The sequence below is a fragment of the Chiloscyllium punctatum genome, chromosome X (assembly GCF_047496795.1).
Source record: "Chiloscyllium punctatum isolate Juve2018m chromosome X, sChiPun1.3, whole genome shotgun sequence".
Taxonomy (NCBI): domain Eukaryota; kingdom Metazoa; phylum Chordata; class Chondrichthyes; order Orectolobiformes; family Hemiscylliidae; genus Chiloscyllium; species Chiloscyllium punctatum.
In genome coordinates this window covers 24,190,470-24,209,370 of record NC_092791.1, presented here as the reverse complement: position 1 = coordinate 24,209,370, position 18,901 = coordinate 24,190,470, and the positions used below count along the sequence as shown (strand labels likewise).

General features: G+C 42.9%; 1 protein-coding gene across 7 annotated transcripts in view; it reads right to left on the bottom strand.

Annotated features, from left to right (window-relative positions):
* Positions 1–18,901, bottom strand: part of LOC140471293 (tensin-2-like) — a 283,909-nt gene that overhangs the window by 90,055 nt on the left and 174,953 nt on the right. For 6 of the 7 annotated variants that reach the window (XM_072567285.1, XM_072567283.1, XM_072567286.1 and 3 more), the window contains 3 exons: positions 16,993–17,037; positions 1,970–2,011; positions 389–438 (listed from right to left, as the gene is read on the bottom strand). In XM_072567285.1, coding sequence (XP_072423386.1) covers positions 389–438; positions 1,970–2,011; positions 16,993–17,037 — 137 coding nt within the window. Of the gene's footprint in view, positions 1–388; positions 439–1,969; positions 2,012–16,992; positions 17,038–18,901 lie in introns of those variants that run through there. The other variant, XM_072567289.1, reaches the window with a different exon arrangement.

Below are 18,901 nucleotides of genomic sequence, written 5' to 3'. Positions count from 1 at the left end.
ACTAAGTTGAAAGCAATTGTTAATGGCAGCTGGAGCAGTTTAACATTGTCTTTCAAAATTGCTTAAATCTATAACAAATCCAATTACTTGTCCCTTTCTTAATCAGTGTTGGAATATTAAACTGGAAAAGAAAAACTACAGAAGAACTGTAAATGAGATCAGTTCACCATTTACCACAATCCCAACCAGACAGTCTATTAGGTCAGCCCAATGTTAGTACAAAACCTTTCAGTGTGTTTCCCACGAGGATTGTTCATTCTTTGTAATCCTGTGGCAGACGTTTTTAAAATGTCTCTCCAGTACCCTAGATCACGTTGTACCCAGCACTTTCCCAAAACTATTCAATTGTCTCAATTACCTACTTTTAAAATGAGTTGAGTGTTTTTACCTTGGTAGGGTGCTTCTTTGATGGGTGCTTTTCAAAGATTTTGTTGACCCCTAGTGCATTGAAACAAAAATGGACAATATTGAGACCCAATGAATATGGAAAACCTCCTCCTACTGTACCAGGCAGTTGGGTCTTTGAAAGAGCTTTTTTCATTCTTTCATATTTAATAATGTTTATCACGACTGTGTAGGTTGGAAACTGGTAAAGACACCCTTATCAGTGAAGCATCATACTGCAGACTTGGACTCGCTTCCAGGGAAAGTTCATAACAACGAAAATACTTGTTTTACAAGTTCATTGTCAGAAGCTGCAGAGTTGTTTACAGAGTGACAGAAAGAAAGACTTGCATTTCTATAGTGCCTTTCATAAATGGCCTCAAGGCAATCAAAAATGCATGCTAGACAATAAAGTGCCCTTAGAACTATAGCTGCATTGTAACAATGTATGCAGTTTGTGAACAACAAGATCCCACAAAGAGTCTGTTGGTCACCATAGCCTGACCAGACCATATGGGTGCTCCTTCATTCGAAAAAGACAACTGGTGGCGATTTAACCTGAATGTCACCATGCCTCAGGCAAGGTGAGAGATTAAGAAAGGCAGCCCTTCATAGTAACCTCAGCCAGTGATGGGAATTGAACTTAGGCAACATATTACTTCACAAACCAATCATCCAGCCAACTGAGCTAAACCAGCCCCCACAAAGAGTGATAAGATAATGATCAGACCATTTGTTTGAGACATTAGAGAGAATATACTTGGAGAGGTACAGAGAGAAACACTTGAGAATGAGACAGTCAGAGTCTGAGGCCTCACAGGACCAATGTGACTTTTGTTCCCTCCAAACTACGCTATGCCTCCATACTCAGAAGGGTTTTTCGTGTACATAGGTCACGATCATATACAAAATGAGGCATTTATTTAACTCTCTGCACTGGAGAAATGCCAAGCACTCACTGGCACAGGTTCTAAAATGCCTGCTTGACCACGGTCTCAAAAATTGTGATGGTTTCAGAATGGTCCAAGCTTCTTTCAGAGCAGCATTGATTTCAGACAGTATCAGCAGCAGCTCCCAGGAACCACAAGGAGGAAAACATAATCCTTGTGAAAGAGTCTTGAAAAGGCTGCCAATTGATGTTTGTCATCAAGGAAACATCACTCAACACCCTGTGATTTGTGGGAATGAAAGAGGAGAAAACAGGAGGGGAGGGGATAAAAATGGCAAAAAAGAGCCAAGACCAGAGAGATGAAAAATGTTTCCAAAATGATGAATAGAAAGAAGAATCAGAGGTAAGGGGGAATCCAATTCCAAAATGGGCTAGAAAATAATAATTCCTTGCCTGCCAACAACTTTAGTTACACCATCCCAAGTGTGTAAATACATTTACAGACAAATTTAAATAGAGCAAGAACACTCACTCTGTGCAGGAATTTTATTTACCTGGAAAGACATAGCCTCCAGCCCTTGATATTTTAACCTAGGCATGTGGGCACATGCCAACTTCACAATGCTTAATACATACGCACATACATCTACACATGTACATACATACCGTTCCTGGCAGATTATGTATTTTACTCACCAAATGCTCAATATTCTTTACGGTTCCAGTACCCTTTCTTGGCTGTGGGAAATCGGAAACAGGAAAGTTATTAACTGACGCATTAACAAAACTAGCCTTTTTCCTGCAGGAATGTACAACAAGCTAATTCTGGGCACTCATCCAGCCTGACATGACAGAAATGTCACGTGCTTATATCTCACTACCCCACGCCCCTCCCACTTCTATCCTCCTGCATTTCCCAATTGTAAGAGGAGTCAAGAATGCCCTGATTCAGAATTTTCAAAAGCCATAAATAACCACAGAGTTGGAAAACATAAGCACCAAGGACTTTGTTCCAATGAAGAAATGTCTCCATGAAATCATGGACTGGTTTGAGCACAAGAGGAGGTGACTGAGCTTGCCATGTCCATGCTGATTCTCTGCAATATCAATTCAGCTAATCCCACTTCATCACCCTCTTCCTGGAGCTTTCCAAACTTCTTTTTCTTCAGGTAATTATCCAAATCCCATTGAAACACCACGATTGAATCTGCTTCTATCACATGCTGAGACAGTGCATTCCAGACCTCCACTTAAACAATGTAAAAGGTCTGTCTTGGTGCGGCCTTTTTTTTTCTGCCATTCACTTGTGTCCTCTCATTTTCAATCCTCCTGCCAACAGGAACTGTTCCTGTCTAGCTGCTCTGTCCAGATCTCTCGTGACTTTGAATGTCTCTTATTAAATCTCCTCTCATTGTTCTTCTAAAGAGGAGAGCTCCAGTTACTCCAATCTATCCAAATAACGTTTTGGACCCATTCTCATTCAGCAGTTTTTGCAGGAATTTCGTGCTTCTGGACGGAAAACTGCACTCTAGATCACAGAGGGATTTTACATCAGAAAAATTTCTCTGTAAAATTCTCATCCTGAATATCATGGAGTGAAATTGGAGAAGACAAAAAGGAGTGAACAATGAGTGTTCTCTGTAAGAGAAATCTGGTCGGCATGGATGGGTTGGACCAAAGGGTCTATTTCCATGCTGTACATCTCTATGACTCTATAACTATAAAAGTGAAGCTCCCGCTGATCAGCCCTATCACCAGCCTGCCACCCCAGAGGGGTGCACAGATTCCTGACAATGCAGAATCACAGCTTAAAATACCCCACACTCTACAGTTTCTTCTTCCCTTGTTTGTCAATTGTATTACTGAAACAGAACTTGAAGCAGGCACATTATAATGCTATTTATTTCAGTCGAGACATAATTTTATATGCAACACTATACGGATAAGGTTGAGACATTAATAAGTAGAATGTAAGCAAATAATAGATTTTAAAAAAGATAATTAAGTGAAGTGTACAAATTGGTTTCCATTCAAAGGCATGAAAACTGCACATCGTCTTTACTTTCAATTATTCACAATTGTCACATACAGTCACTGATCTCTCTCTTAAGTCGTGTCTTGTAACATAAATTATTGAAAATCCATTTAAACATTAGCCTGAGAAAGTTTCAGTCAATACTTAAACACTGCTAAAAAGATGCACAAATTTTAAGCTTTGTGTCTTGCACTCATTAGGACTGGGATGCAAGAAAACAAACTTCACAATGGAACACCAATTTTTCGATTCAATCAATCCAAATATAAGATTGTTTTTCTCCAAAATCTGATTAACCTGTTGGTGCATGCCAGTATTTTTGTTGGTATCCATATATTTTTTAAAATTCCAAACAAATTAGAAGAAGGATACAGAACCAGAATCAATGCCCAACACCAACACCAACTGGGAGAAAGTGAGGACTGCAGATGCTGGAGATCAGAGTCGAAGAGTGTGGTGCTGGAAAAGCACAGCAGGTCAGGCAGCATCTGAGGAGCAGGAGAGTCGAACTTTCGGGCATAAGCCCTTCATCAACATTCACTGAATTGCATTTATTTAATGAATGTATTTTCATGTAATAAAAGGATTAAATGAAGAGCAAAAAAAGCCACAGGTATGGCACGTGTACCTTCCAAATGTCAAAGACCAAAGACCACTCAGTCTAAGTTTTATTTCTTGTGTCCAAGTCTGGTTGTTTGCAAGACAAGAAGCTTCGACTTTCTGTTTCTTTTTAGCGATGTTCAAGTCCTGTTCTGCCAAGCAATACCTCAGTATCATGCAAGTCTGTTATAACCTGGTTCAATATCCTGCAAATTCATCATACAGTGGAGGCCCCAGAGAGGCAAATCTTTATTTAAGTTTTCATTTTGCGAGTTAACTTTTCCCTGAATCACATTAGCATAGAAATAGCCTAAAAGTATTACGTCTGGTAAAGTAACAGTCATTGTTTAATTGTGGGGATAAACGGTTTACCATTATGCTGCACTTTATGGTTTCAAACCATCATTTTAACAAGAAAGTCATCATTCTCAAAATAAAAGTGGAATACTAAATCTTGATTATGACTGATGTTTTGGTTTGAGCAACAGGTTTTCTGATTGCAATGATTATCATTTTGAACATAACTGAAACAATAAATTATTCTGAATGCCATATTAGAACTTTTTTTATTTTGAGAAACAGTAGCTGGCGAAAGTCAGCCTGACACATCTGAAGTTAAGGTTTACTTTAAAAATGACTTCACTGGCAAAATTATAATCAAAATAAAGTAAAAAAAAATTATACAAAGTTCATTCCATTTTAATGTTAATATTTGTTCTGCATATACATATATTATTTATTAGATATGTAAATTATATAATTTTACCTAATCTACCAATGATACTTGGCAACGGGTCATGTACTGTATTTGGTTCAGAAATGCCAAGCTTGTATCTTGTGGCTCCCAGTAGTTTTTATTTTAGGCAATTTCTAATAAAAAATGGTTCTTCAGATTAAAATTGCTTGTTGACCCTGAATTAATAGATTTTAAAAGAGCAATTAACTAACAAGGATAAAAGCCTGCAGAAAGCAAACATATTAAAACCAATGTACATCAACAGTACGGAAAGAGTAAGCCTGAAGCTTGTGGACAGCAAATTAGTTAAGGCGTTGATTATTTCTATGACAAATATGGCAGGATGACCACTTACACAGAATATGTGCAACACACACACTCAATGTACGCAAACTTCAACAATATTATCTAGGAAATTTCCTAGGAATAGTATCAAGGCCTGTACAATCGCAGCTACTTGTACAAATTTATTGCCGAACGAGCCCAATGACAGACTTACTTTCCAACTCATTTAATTTCCGTTACCACATGGCGATCACCTTTCTGAGGCTGACAACCTTCTCAGCAGTCACCATATGAACCAAACCTCCGATTCTTCCTGCTCTTCTCTTTTCCCTTCCATTTCTCAGCTCTCAGGTGCGCTTGGTGCTTGCTGATTAAATGAAAAGCAGGACTGCACAATGCTTCAACTCTTTTCAGATGGGAGACAAGAGGAGCCCACCCACAGCCACAGGATTATCAGCTCAATCTGGGAGCAGAGGCATTTTTGTTGAGGCCCCAGTGAGTGTGATTATTCAATGCAGGACACTGATAGATGAGACAGCTGACATTTTATACTGAATTCAGATTTGTTGCAAGAGATTGCTTTTAACCCTCTGAGTGCCAGAAATAGGTTCCTTCTGCTCCTCCTTTAAACATACCACCCCAACCCGTCATCTCTACCATCTGGGAAGACAAGGACACCACCACCTGTAGGTTCCACTCCAAGCCACGCACCATCCTGACTTTGAAATATATCGTGTCCCTGCACAATGCCTGGATCGAAATCTTCCTTCCACATCCTTATACCTACACCACATGGACTACAGCAGTTTGAGATGGCAGTCTCACCATTGCCTTTTTTATGGCAACGAGGGGTGGGCAATAAATGTACCTGGCTCAGCGTGGTCTTCACAGTATGGATAAATGGCCAGCTGCCCTGTGAGAAGGTCAATGACCTTTTCTACTCCGTCAGGCTAAGAGTCACACTCTGCTCTTTGCTGCCTCACACTCATTCTATCTCTGCCACTAAATCCACCTCCCACCCAGACTCATGCTCACTATTGCCTTTAACACCTTCTCTCACTCGCTCTCATTCCCCTCAACCTCTCCCACCACTAACCCTGTACGGGCTCTGCAGTGCCTACTCAATTACCCTAGACATCTTGCACCAGTACTAACAGCTGTAACTGCCCACTTCCATCTCACTCAAGCTCTCCTTTTCTCTCATTCCAGGAGAAGACAGCCCACAATAGGGCACAGAGGAAGTGGAAGGCTGCCCGACATCAGGCTTCTCACCAGCTATTAGATGATCTTGTGCCTTGCAGGAGGCGCCGAGACATTCACGTCCCATCAACCATGTAACTCCCACTCTTCATTCCACAGCAACTCTCACAGTAACCCTGTTGTCAGTGTCATTCACTGGACACCATTTCTAACCATTGGTCGCGATGCCATCTCTCCCATGTCCTGCAGAGGTAGAACTGCCACAGCACCTTTTTCCCACCCGTTCACTCCGACTGGGTTGAATTCTCACCGGCTCCTTTTGATCAGGTGGGCTTGCTCAATGTGTGATACCTGTCCAGGAGATTGGCCACTCGAAACCAGTTGGGCTCTTTTTAGACAGGGGCTCCATGCGTCTGTAGACCAGGGAATTGGTCACAGTACATTTTGTAGCTCCATTGTGGCCAGTCTGGGTGCTAGGGAAATCACAGTTGTGGACATGTACAGCCACCAATCAGGGGTCTGGGCACCTCTCTCTGGTGCTGCCTAGTCAGGTTGCATGGATCATGGTGTGTGTGTGTGTGTGTGTGTGTGTGTACAGACATACGTGGACAGACAAGATGGTGTGGGGGTGTTGCTACTATGAGAAAGACTCTGGGAGCTAGTCATAGGGATGGAGACTGCAGGTTGTGTGGAAAGCATGAATTTGAAGGGAATTGTATGTAAGGGTGCCATTTCTCTGTTGGGTTTGTGGACATCTCTATTGGGTAATGTTGTTGCCCTCTAATTGTCTTTACATCAGCAGCTCCCCCCCCCCGCCATGCAGTTTGAGACACATCACTCCCATGCCCTGTGTGGTTTTGGCTATTTTCTTCCCCATTGTGTGGTTTCAATTTCCAGCATAATGGAAGTCAACATTGAACACACTTCAGCTAAAGGCTTCCAGCTTCTGTCTCTATGTGATGGTGAGGCTCCTAACATCCATATCCCCTTTGTGATAGTCCTTCCCGTGAGCCCAAGTCCCTACCCAAACCATCTACATGAGCCTGCACCTGCCCACCCATTGCCGCCCCACCGCCCCATTCCCTGGCAAACAAGGCAACCATACCATGTCCCCACTTGAAGCCAGGCTGTTCCTGACCATGGAGGAGCACCCTTACATACGATTCCCTTCAAATTCATGCTTTCCACACAACCTGCAGTCTCCATCCCTATGACTAGCTCCCAGAGTCTTTCTCATAGTAGCAACACCCCCACACCATCTTTCCTGTACACACACACACACACACACACACACACACACACCATGATCCATGCAACCTGACTAGGCAGCACCAGAGAGAGGTGCCCAGACCCCTGATTGGTGGCTGTACATGTCCACAGTTGTGATTTCCCTAGCACCCAGACTGGCCACAATGGAGCTACAAAATGTACTGTGACCAATTCCCTGGTCTACAGACGCATGGAGCCCCTGTCTAAAAAGAGCCCAACTGGTTTCGAGTGGCCAATCTCCTGGACAGGTATCACACATTGAGCAAGCCCACCTGATCAAAAGGAGCCGGTGAGAATTCAACCCAGTCGGAGTGAACGGGTGGGAAAAAGGTGCTGTGGCAGTTTTGCCTCTGCACTGTGAACACAGTGAAAATTGGCCTTCCATTCAAAGTAGAAATTGGTCAATCATCAAAAGGTGATGGAAGTGAAAGAACGGTTCATTTATTGTATTTATGAACAAAATACCCAGATGCAGCTGAAGACAGCTTCTGGTTCTATTTAATTTTGAGGGAAAACAGCTTTTAATTACAGGTAATGATGATGGATACAAAGCTGGCTGCTTCTGTAAATAAGGGAAAGGATACTGCCCCTGTCATTGAAGTGTTTTATGAATAACCTGTTGTACTCTGTTGATGTTTCTTCACGTCATTTGCACAGCAAACAGACCTCAGCTGATCAAATATATTTATGTACATAGTCTGCTTCCTTTCCTGAAACTCTCACCTGTGTACTATTTATTTTGCCAAACTTCAGCCCCCGTGTTCACATTTCAATCACAACCCTGCACCAGAATGCAGTGTTCATGAGGTAAAAATGAAAGACAATGCGACTGTTAAGCCAGCAGAGACTGTTCCAGTTAATTGACCACTTCACCTTGTACTAAACATAACAGGTGAAATCAATTTATTTCTCAATAACGTACAAGGGCAGAATTACAAAAAAAACATATTCGACAAAAACTCACCAGCATAACCAAAAGGAAATGAAATAAACAAAAAATAAATTGGAATGTCAGTAAGTAATTTATTGACTGAGCAAATGCAAATCACCAAAGCCAAGTAATCGCCTCCTCACTTAGAATCACAGAATCATCGAGATGTACAGCACGGAAATAGACCCTTCGGTCCAACATGTCCATGCCCGACCAAACACCCTAAATAAATCTAGTCCCATTTGACAGCTTTTGGCCCATATCCCTCTAAACCCTCCCTATTCATATATCTATCCAGATGCCTTCTAAATGTTGGAATTGTACCAGCCTCCAACACTTCCTCTGGCAGCTCATTCCATACACGCACCACCCTCTGTGTGAAAATGTTGCCCCTTAGGTCCCTTTTATATCTGTCCCCCTTCACCTAAACCTATGCCCTCTAGTTCTGGACTCCTCCAACCAAGGAAAAGACCTTGTCTATTTATCCTATCCATGCTCCTCATGATTTTATAAACCTCTATGAGGTCACCCCTCAGCCTCCAACGCTCCAGGGAAAACAGCCCCAGCCTATTCAAACTCTCTCTATAGCTCAAATCCTCCATCCCTGGCAACATCCTTGTAAATCTTTTCTGAACACTTTCAAGTTTCACAACATTCTTCCAATAGGAAGGAGACCAGAATTGCACACAATATTCCAAAAGTGGCCTAATCATGTCTTGTACAGCCGCAACATGACCTCCCAACTTCTGTACTCAATGCACTGACCAATAAAGGAAAGCATACCTTCACTATCCTACCTACCTGCAACTCCATTTTCTTGGGACTAAGAATCTGCACTCCAAGGTCTCTTATTCAGCAACACTCCCCAGGACCTTACCATGAAGTGTATAAGTCCTGCCAGATTTGCCTTTCCAAAATGCAGCACCTCCCATTTATCTGAATTAAACTCCATCTGCCATTCCTCGGCCCATTGATCGAGATCCCATTGTACTCTAAGGTAACCTTCTTCACTGTCCACTACACCTCCAATTTTGGTGTCATCTGCAAACTTACTAACCATACCTCCTATGTTCACATCCAAATCATTTATATAAATGATGAAAAGCAATGGACCCAGCACCGATCCTTGTGGCACACTGTTGGTCACAGGCCTCCTGTTTGAAAAACAACCCTCCACCACCACCCTCTGTCTTCTACCATCGAGCCAGTTGCGTGTCCAAATAACTAGATCTCCCTGTATTCCATGTGGTCTAACCTTGCTAACCAGTCCAACATGAGGAACCTTGTTAAATGCCTCACTGAAGTGCAAAGAGATCACGCCCATCGCTCTGCTCTTATCAATCCACTTTGTTACTTCTTCAAGTCAACCAAGTTCGTGAGACACGATTTCCCATGCATAAAGCCATGCTGAGTATCCCTAATCAGTCCTTGCCTTTCCAAATACATGTAAATCTTGTTTCTCGGGATTCACTCCAACAACTTGCCCACCACCGATGTCAGGCTCATCGGTCTATAGGTCTCTGTCTTTTCCTTACCCCCTTTCTTAAATAGTGGCACCACGTACACCAAGTGTAAGGAGAATCTCAGTTATCTGTAAGAATAATAGGGTGGTAATGGTAGGGGATTTTAGCTTTCCAAATATTGTCTGGGACTGCCATAGTGTTAAGGGTTTGGATGGAGAGGAATTTTCTAAGTGTGTACAAGAAAATTTTCTGATTCAGTATGGGGATGTACCTACTAGAGAAGGTGCAAAACTTGACCTACTCTTGGGAAATAAGGCAGGGCAGGTGACTGAGTTGCCCAGCAGTCACTTTCCTAGCTTCCCACAGAGTTCTAGGGTATACTTGATCAGGTCCTGGGGATTTATCCATTTTTTTGCATTATACGTTGTCCAGCACCTCCTCCTCTGTAATATGGACATTGTGCAAGGTGTCACCATCTATTTCCCCACATTCTATATCTCCACAGAAGACACTGATGTAAAATACTCATTTAGTATCTCCCCCATCTCCTGCAGCTCCACACATAGGTGGCCTTGCTGATCTTTAAGGGGCCCTATTCTCTCCCTAGTTGCCCTTTTCTCTGTAATGTATTTGTACAATCCCTGTGGATTCCCCCCAACCCTATTTCCAAAGCTATCTCATGTCCCTTTTTTGCCCTCCTGATTTCCCTCTTAAATTCACTCCTACTGCCTTTATATTCTTCGAAGGATTCACTTGATCTTGGCTGTCTGTATGTGACACATGCCTCCTTCTTTTTCTTGACCAAAAGCTCAATTTCTCTAGTTATTCAGCATTCCCTACACCTACCAGCCTTGCCCTTCACCCTAACAGGTACATGCGATCTCTGGACTCTCACTACCTCATTTCTGAAGGCTTCCCATTTTCCAGCCGTTCCTTTATCTGAAACATCCGCCCCAATCAACTTTTGGGAGTTCTTGCGTTATATCGTCAAAATTGGCCTTCCTTCAATTTGGAACTTTAACTCTTAGATCCAGTCTATCCTTTTCCATCACTACAGTCTGTTCTGATATAATGTGATAGTTGCATTCCCATGCAATCCCACGTTACAAGGAAATTGCACAATAGAAGCACCATTTAAAGCATAGAGCTGAAATCACGTTATAGCTAAACAGGTAAGGAAAGTTCACTTTCTACAAATAATGGTCTAAATTCTTCAAATGTGTTATCGTCAATTTGCATTGAAGGAACATGCATTATAGCAGAACCGACCGTATTTTAAAACTAACAGTATTATGGTCACTGGCCCCACAGTGCTCCCCCACTGACATCTCAGTCACTTACCCTGCTTTATTTCCCAAGAGGAGGTCAAGTCTTGCACCTTCTCTAGTAGGTACATTCCCATACTGAATCAGAGAATTTTCTTGTACACACTTAGAAAATTCCTCTCCATCCAAACCCTTAACACTATGGCAGTCCCAGACAATATTTGGAAAGCTAAAATCCCCTACCATTACCACCCTATTATTCTTACAGATAACTGAGATTCTCCTTACAAATTTGTTTCTCAATTTCCTGCTGACTGTTGGGGGGGTCTATAATATAATCCCAATAAGGTGATCATGCCTTTCTGTTTTCTCAGTTCCACCCAACTATGTTCCCTGAACGTACTCCCAGTTTAAGGTGATTAGTTCCAGGGTACATTCCTCAATAATGATGGCAGATGGGGTTTGTCACAAGAAACTTGTCAATGACTTCCTGTGTTTCCTGTTCATTGATCAAAGTGATATCTGCTGGTGGATATTGTTCAAAAACGCTGCTCCATTTTGCAAAGACAGAAGGTAGGTAGGTTCATCAGATTATCATGGTGTGGGGAAGTGAGGGGCAGCACAGATAATTTCAACCAGCCTGTGGATTTCCATCAGTTGGCAAGTGATGTCTATGAGCAAAGGAAACTGAGGGGTAGCGCTGAGCAGATTGTTCACTTACTTAATTTAGATAAATGTATGGTGTTGCATTTTGGTAGGTCAAACCAGGGCAGGACTTACAATGGTAGGGCCCTGGGGAGTGTTAGAGAACAAAGAGATCTATGGGGACATGTTCATTGCTCCTTGAAAATGGAGTCACAGGTAGACAGGGTGGTGAAGGTTGTGAAGGCAGCTTTTGGCATGCTTGCTGGAGCTTAGGAGACTGAGAGGCAACATTCATGGAGGTCTACCAAATCATGAGAGACATAGATAAGGTCAATGGCCAAAAGCTTTTCCCCTTGGTAGGGAAGTCTAAAACTAGCATCACAGCGCCAGAGACCCGGGTTCAATTCCCGCCTCGGGCGACTGACTATGTGGAGTTTGCACATTCTCCCCGTGTCTGTGTGGGTTTCCTCCGGCTGCTCCAGTTTCCTCCCACAGTCCAAAGATGTGCAGGTCAGGTGAATTGGCCATGCTCAATTGCCCGTAGTGTTAGGTGAAGGGGTAAATGTAGGGGAATGGGTCTGGGTGGGTTGTGCTTCAGCGTGTCGGTGTGGACTTGTTGGGCCGAAGGGCCTGTTTCCATACTGTAAGTAATCTATTCTAAATCTAATCTAATCTAGAGGGTATGGGTTTAAGGTGAGAGGGGAGAGGCACAAAAGGGTCCAGAGGGGCAATTTTTCACACAGAGGATGGTGAGGGTCTGGAACAAGCTGCCAGAGGTAGTGGTAGAGGCGAATACAATTTTGGCATTTAAGAAACATTTAGACAGGTACATGGATGAGATAGGTATGGAGAGATATGGACCAAACTCAGGCAAATGGAACAAGATTAATTGTGAAAAGTGGGCAGCATGGACAAGTTGGGCCGAAGTGTCTGTTTCCATGCCGTAAACTTTTATGACTCTATAATGCACATTCTTGCATTCAGTTGGGTGTCAACAAGATGTGTGTGTGATTACCTTTGCCAGGTAGATCAACAAGTGAAACAAAACAACTTCAAGTTCTGAGACCAAACTTCACCGCTTCCCTCATGCTACATATAAGCTAAAGCATAAATGGTGTATCATCCACAAGGTCAGGTAACACAGGATGCAGGGAACTAGACCAGGTTTTAGTTCCACTTCTTCCATTGAGGCCTTGAACAAGCAACTTCTGAGTTCTGAGGCACAAACACTCCAAATGGAGACAACAAATGACCCACTTGCTTCACACTATAACTATGGGGATTAAGGATGAGATATAGCTGGTATTCTTCCTCCTCTATTCCCCATGTCCCAAAAGGAGATGAATTTGAGGGTACTTTTTTCTTCTCCTTTACGCCTAGAACTGAAGCGCAAAAGCTGTTGACAGTTAAACTTTTAACAAAGGTCACCTCCTGGTTTCAGTATCTGACTGCCAATACAGATGGCATGGAGAATGGAAACATTATGCTCATTGAGTAGGCAGCTGCTGTTTGCAGGCTTTTTTTAAGCCTTTGCTGATCTCTGAAGTGTGCTCTAGCTAAAAATGGGATGGTTACTACAGGATTGAATGAGATGGCAGCTCACTATATAAGTCAAAAATTAGACTGCTGCTTCCTGAGTCAAAAAGGTTTCGCTCTGGAAAGAAAGCTGTTGAAGAAAAAATGCCTTGACTTTCAGAACACACTTGGACCAATGCAGTAAACATTGTTTGGTAACTTAAAATTCAAAGTTGGATTCAAGTCTGCCTCTATTGTTAGCTGGATCAAAGGAACATGGGCTAATTGGAAAATCGCCAGCTTAATTCAACTGTCCCTCCGTTGTGTTCTACCCACAGGGCAGGCCCAAACTCAAGTCTCACACGAGTATCTTGAGTCACTAGCAAGAGAAGATGTCCTGATTACTTAACTATGGGACAAAATAACAAATAATAACTTGCATTTATATAATACATTTTACACAGTAAGACATCCCAAGATGCTTCACAGCAGCACAAACAAAAACTTGTCACTGTGCCACATAAGAAAATATTAAGAGAGGTAAAGGATGGAGGAATTATGAAGTAACTTAAAAGAGGAGAGAGAGAGGCAGAGAGGATAAGGATGGAAGGCCTCAGCAGAAGACATGGCTGCCGACATGGAGCAATGGAAACTGGGAATGCACAAGAGTCCAGATTTCAAACATTGTAGAGATCTCAGAGGGTTTTAGGGCTGGAGGAGATTACAGAGGTAGGAAGGGGCCAAGGGGAGAGATTTACGACATTGTCAGATCAGGAGCCCATGTTGGGCAGAAAGTGGAGATCATCCATGATCTGACCGAATGGCAGAGTAGGTTCGAGTGGTCAATTGGCCTACAAATGCTTCTATTTTTAATGTGGGTACAGCAGTACACTCAGGCACAGGTTGCATTCAAAAAAGCAAATTGAACACTGAAAATAAAACTAAAACAGGTCAAGGAAGCCATCGAACTGGTCAGTTCCCAATTTGAATACTATGCCCAGTTTTTCTCAAATGTATTTATTTACAGGATGTGAGCATCACTTACGGGGTCAGAATTTATTACCTTCGAGGCCCTTGAGAAGATGGTAAGGAACCACTTTCTCTAACCGTTACAGTGCTTTCGTGAACGTTGAGTCTGGCTTCAGCCGCCAATAAATTGTTGGCCACACAGACACGTGTTCGTTTTACTGGAGACTGCTGCTGATTACTCAAGGCGATTCCTCTCACCCAACAACTGCCGAAGTAAAACAGCCCACATTTCTCCAAATGACCAAAGTAATCAGATTCACCAGTGAACGAATTACAGTAAGGATCTGGTTAACTGGTTTGGTGGTAATGGTTTGCTAGCTGAGTGATCCAGAGGCCCAGGCTAATGCTCTGGGGTCATGAATTCAAATCCTATCATGGCATCAGGTGGGATTTAAATTTAGTTAATAAATCTGAAAATAAAAGCTAATCTCAGTCATAATGACTAAGAAATTACCATTGAATGACGTAAGAATCCATCTGGCTCACTGATGTCTATTAGAGAATGGAAATCTGATCCAGTCTACTTACATGTGGTAGAAGTGTAGTTGACTCGTAAGTGCCCTTTTACCAAGCACTCAGTTTATGGGCAGTTAGGGATAGACAAAAAATGTTGGCTTTGCCTATATCCCATCAAAGAATAAATGATGCACTTTCAGATTACCATGCTGGACAAGCAGAGTAGTGTAGAGAGTGAGCTTTAACTGCTTCCCTTCCCTTTTGCTATAAAACGTGGCGATGGCTCAGTGGTTAGCACTGCTGCCTCAAAGCACCAGGGCCCAAGGTTCAATTCTAGCCTCAGGCGACTGTCTATGTGGAGTTTGCACATTCTCCTGTGTTTGCGTGGGTTTCCTCCAGGTGCTCTGGTTTCCTCCCACAGTCCAAAGATGTGCAGGTTAGGTGAATTGGCCATGCTAAATTACCCATAGTGCTAGGTGCATTAGTCAGAGGGAAATGGGTCTGGGTGGGTTACTCTTTGGAGCGTTGGTGTGGACTTGGTGGGCCGAAGGGCCTGTTTCCGCACTGTAGAGAATCTAATCTAATCTAATCTAATCTAAAACTGCTGACAGCCTGAATCTTAGCTAACTCTTCAGGCCAAATCGAGTCTGTGGTCACAGGTGTCAACTGTGTCCCACTGCCAATAATTTAAAAAAGTCAAAGCGAAAAAAAATGCAGAGATCGAGAAAGCGCAAAGGGAGAGAGACTGATTGGATTGTTCTTTGAAAGAGCCAGAAGAGACTCAATGGGTTGAATGGCCTCAGTCTCTGCTGAACTATTCGATGATTTCCAATCAGGGGCTTGCCACACGGGATTCTTGCTGCTTGAGTTTGACAGCCTGATATACAGTAAGTATGAAGTGACAATGGCTGGATTCTGCCCCAAAACTGAGTTCATTTCTTTTCCTCAGAAAAACAAAGCAGCTTTTTAATAAAATGTCCCTCCTGGTTTGAATACTTTACATGGAAATTTTGATTTCCTACAAAACGTCACATTGACATCTCCATCAGGGAATCCTTGGGGAGCATCAGTTTCTGAAAAAGGGTTGATGTGCCTCCTTTGAAACTAAAATACAGGCATTTAAAAAAAAAATCGACAAACCTTAAATTAGGAGCCAAGACCAATCGTATCGGACACTGCCAAGTTTCACACTTACAGGTTGCAGCTGTGGCTCAGTGGGTTGTGGCTGTAGCTCAGTGGGGGCAGCACGGTGACTCAGTGGTTAGCACTGCAGCCTCACAGTGCCAGAGATCTGGGTTCGATTCCAGCTTTGGGTGACTGTCTGTGTGGAGTTTGCACATTCTCCTCGTGTCTGTGTGGGTTTCCTCCGGGTGTTCTGGTTTCCTCCCATAAGCCAATGATGTGCAGGTTAGGTGGATTAGCCAAGGGAAATGTAAGGTTACAGAGTATGGGGTGTGGGTCTAGGTGGAATGCTCTTCAGAGGGTCAGTATGGACTCCATAGGCCAAATGTAGGGATCCATACTGTAGGGATTCTATTCTTGCCTTTGAATCAGAAAGTTGTGGATTCAAGTCCCTCTTCATCTAAACCTATCAGCATATCTTTCTATTCTTTTTCACTCCTGCACTCAACCAGCCTCTTTGCCTATTCAGAACATCTGCGTAATATGTTCAAAATGTGGGTGTGATTAAATTATTTTTCCCCCCTGTGCTCCTCATGTCAGGCTATTACTAAGAAAATCTCTAAAGGAACCAATTATAAAACAGCCAAACTGAGTGGACTGGTCATCTTGTTGGCTGTAACTGATAGAGCAGTGAGATTTCCCAAACCTTTTGTTAGTACAAGTTTTAGAGTCTCGTTCTGCGTACTGGAATCACTTTCCAAGTGAAGAGAAAGACAAAGAGAACACAAAAACGCAGCAAACTAAAATGTAACTGAGCCCAAAGATAGAGATTGTTGTAACATCACTTGCTCGTCACTGCTCAGCTTGTGGATTTCAACTGTATTTATGTCTCTGTCATGAGCAGCACCTCATATAACTGAGCTGCTTGTACCCCACTTGTCCAAGGTGAATCAGTTTGAGGAGCATTGATTAGATGGCAAGCAGATGGTTTCTAATGCAGGCATATGTTTTGTTGGATACAGCAAGGGCCCTTTCTCGAACACTCATGTAACACGAGTAGGAACAATAACACGGGGATTAACAGCCATTTCTGATAAGCACCTGGTCACATAAGATAGGTCTTTTTTTTTGGTCTTTTTTTGCCATCAGATGCAGCCAAAGTACTTACCAGTTCCAGGCTCCGTGGAGCTGGAGGTACACAGATGCTCATTACCTGAAAAACACAAAAAAACACAAAGGTCCGATCATTTGGAAATTAATTAACAATAAGAATTAGCTGGACAACAAGCTCATCCTGCTTATTCCGACAATTCCACATATCATTTCATTCCAGATACTGAACATGAACAGAGCCATGGGAAATATCCCCACCCTACCCAGTTAGCAGTATGCGAGTGTTCTTGTGTAATTGACTCTGTCCTTGCAGTTAGTCCCTTATTGAGTCAGTAAGGGGGTGTTCTTGGGAAGAAAAATAATAAAACAGCTGAGTTTTGGGACACAAATTGAAAACATTACTTACTTTCCTCTTCGCTGGAATATAGTCCCATGGATGATGGGATCCCTTCCAGGATCTAACTCAACTCTGAGTGCAGGCAGTATGTAATGGCAGACTGCACTGCCCAGGCCATACCAGCCAAGCTTCATCCCATCCTCACCCAATGTGAGCAGGAGCAGGAAGCCTGGCTCACCACTCCTCTTTAATCCATGACACCAATTGCAGTCATAAGACCTGTCACAACAAAGCCCTGAATGGATTTGAAATTCGGATCAGAATTTTAAAATTGCAGCATCTCTTAACCAGGAATCACTGTAGGTAAGTGAGCACAAGGGTAAACAGGGGAGTGGAATTTGTAGCAAAGTTTTGGATGATGTCAAGTTTATGGAGGATAGAATGTGGGAGATCTGCCAGGAGTGCATTGGAATAGTCAGGCCGAGACATAAGAGAGGCATGAATAGGGGTTACAGTAGCGGATGAGCTGAGACAGGGATGATGTTGGGGAATATCAGGTGGTAAAAGATTACCTTTGTAAGGATGCGAGAATGAGATTGGAGCTCATTTCAGGGTCAAATGTGACGCCATTCAATCATAATTGCTACTGCGTATGGCGGGCACACATGTGCTGATGCAATTTGCCTGCCATACATGATAGGTGGTACAAATGGAAACAATTGTGTTGTGGCAATAGACCAACACGTGAAATTGTTAACTGTTTGAACAGCAGACTGAAGCAGCCCTATGACCTGATTCTGCCTAAAATCAGGGGAGGTTTTAAACTGAGATATCCAAAGATTGACACATTATATGTCCTGGTTCTGCTGATTTCCATTCATGTGGACCCAGCCATTGCCACGGAATGAGTGGAAGTGACACGCCTGGTATTGCCATTCCCTGGGAAAGCTCAACACATACAGGCCTTGGGTCTTTCTCCTTTCATCTGTACCTCTCCACTCTGCAATCCTTCCACCAAGGATCACCAGTATGGTGTGGAAAGGAAGGCCATGATGTCTGGGAACAAGATTGAGAGATGTAGCCAGCAGGCCCACCAAAGAGCAAGCTGTTAGCCAAGAAACAACACCTTGGTGCCACCAAGCTTTTGGAGAGGACAAACGGTCAATCATGGCCCACAACATGTTACGTATGAAGGAAGCTGTCACTGCCTTCTTACAATTCCAAACAGCATGGGGGGGGGGGGGGGGGGGTCGAAAGGCTGACTCCTGCTCCAAAGAAATACGTACAAAGTGTGACACCAGCACATAAGGAAACATTAGGTCGGATGCCCAAATGTTCAGTCAAAGACATCAGTTCTAAGGAGTACCTTAAAGGAGGAAAGTGAGGTAAATAGAATGAGAGATTGAGGGAGGGAATTCTAGAGCCTGGGGTCTTGGCAACTGAAGGCATGGCCACCAAAGGTGGAGCAACTAAAATTGGGATGCTGAAGAGGCAAGAATCAGTGGAGTGCAGATATCTCAGAGGGTTATGGCTGGAGGAGATTCTAGACGTAGGGAGGAGCAAGCCATGGAGGTATTTGAAAACAAGGATGAAAAGTTTAAAATCAAGACATTGCATGACTGGAACC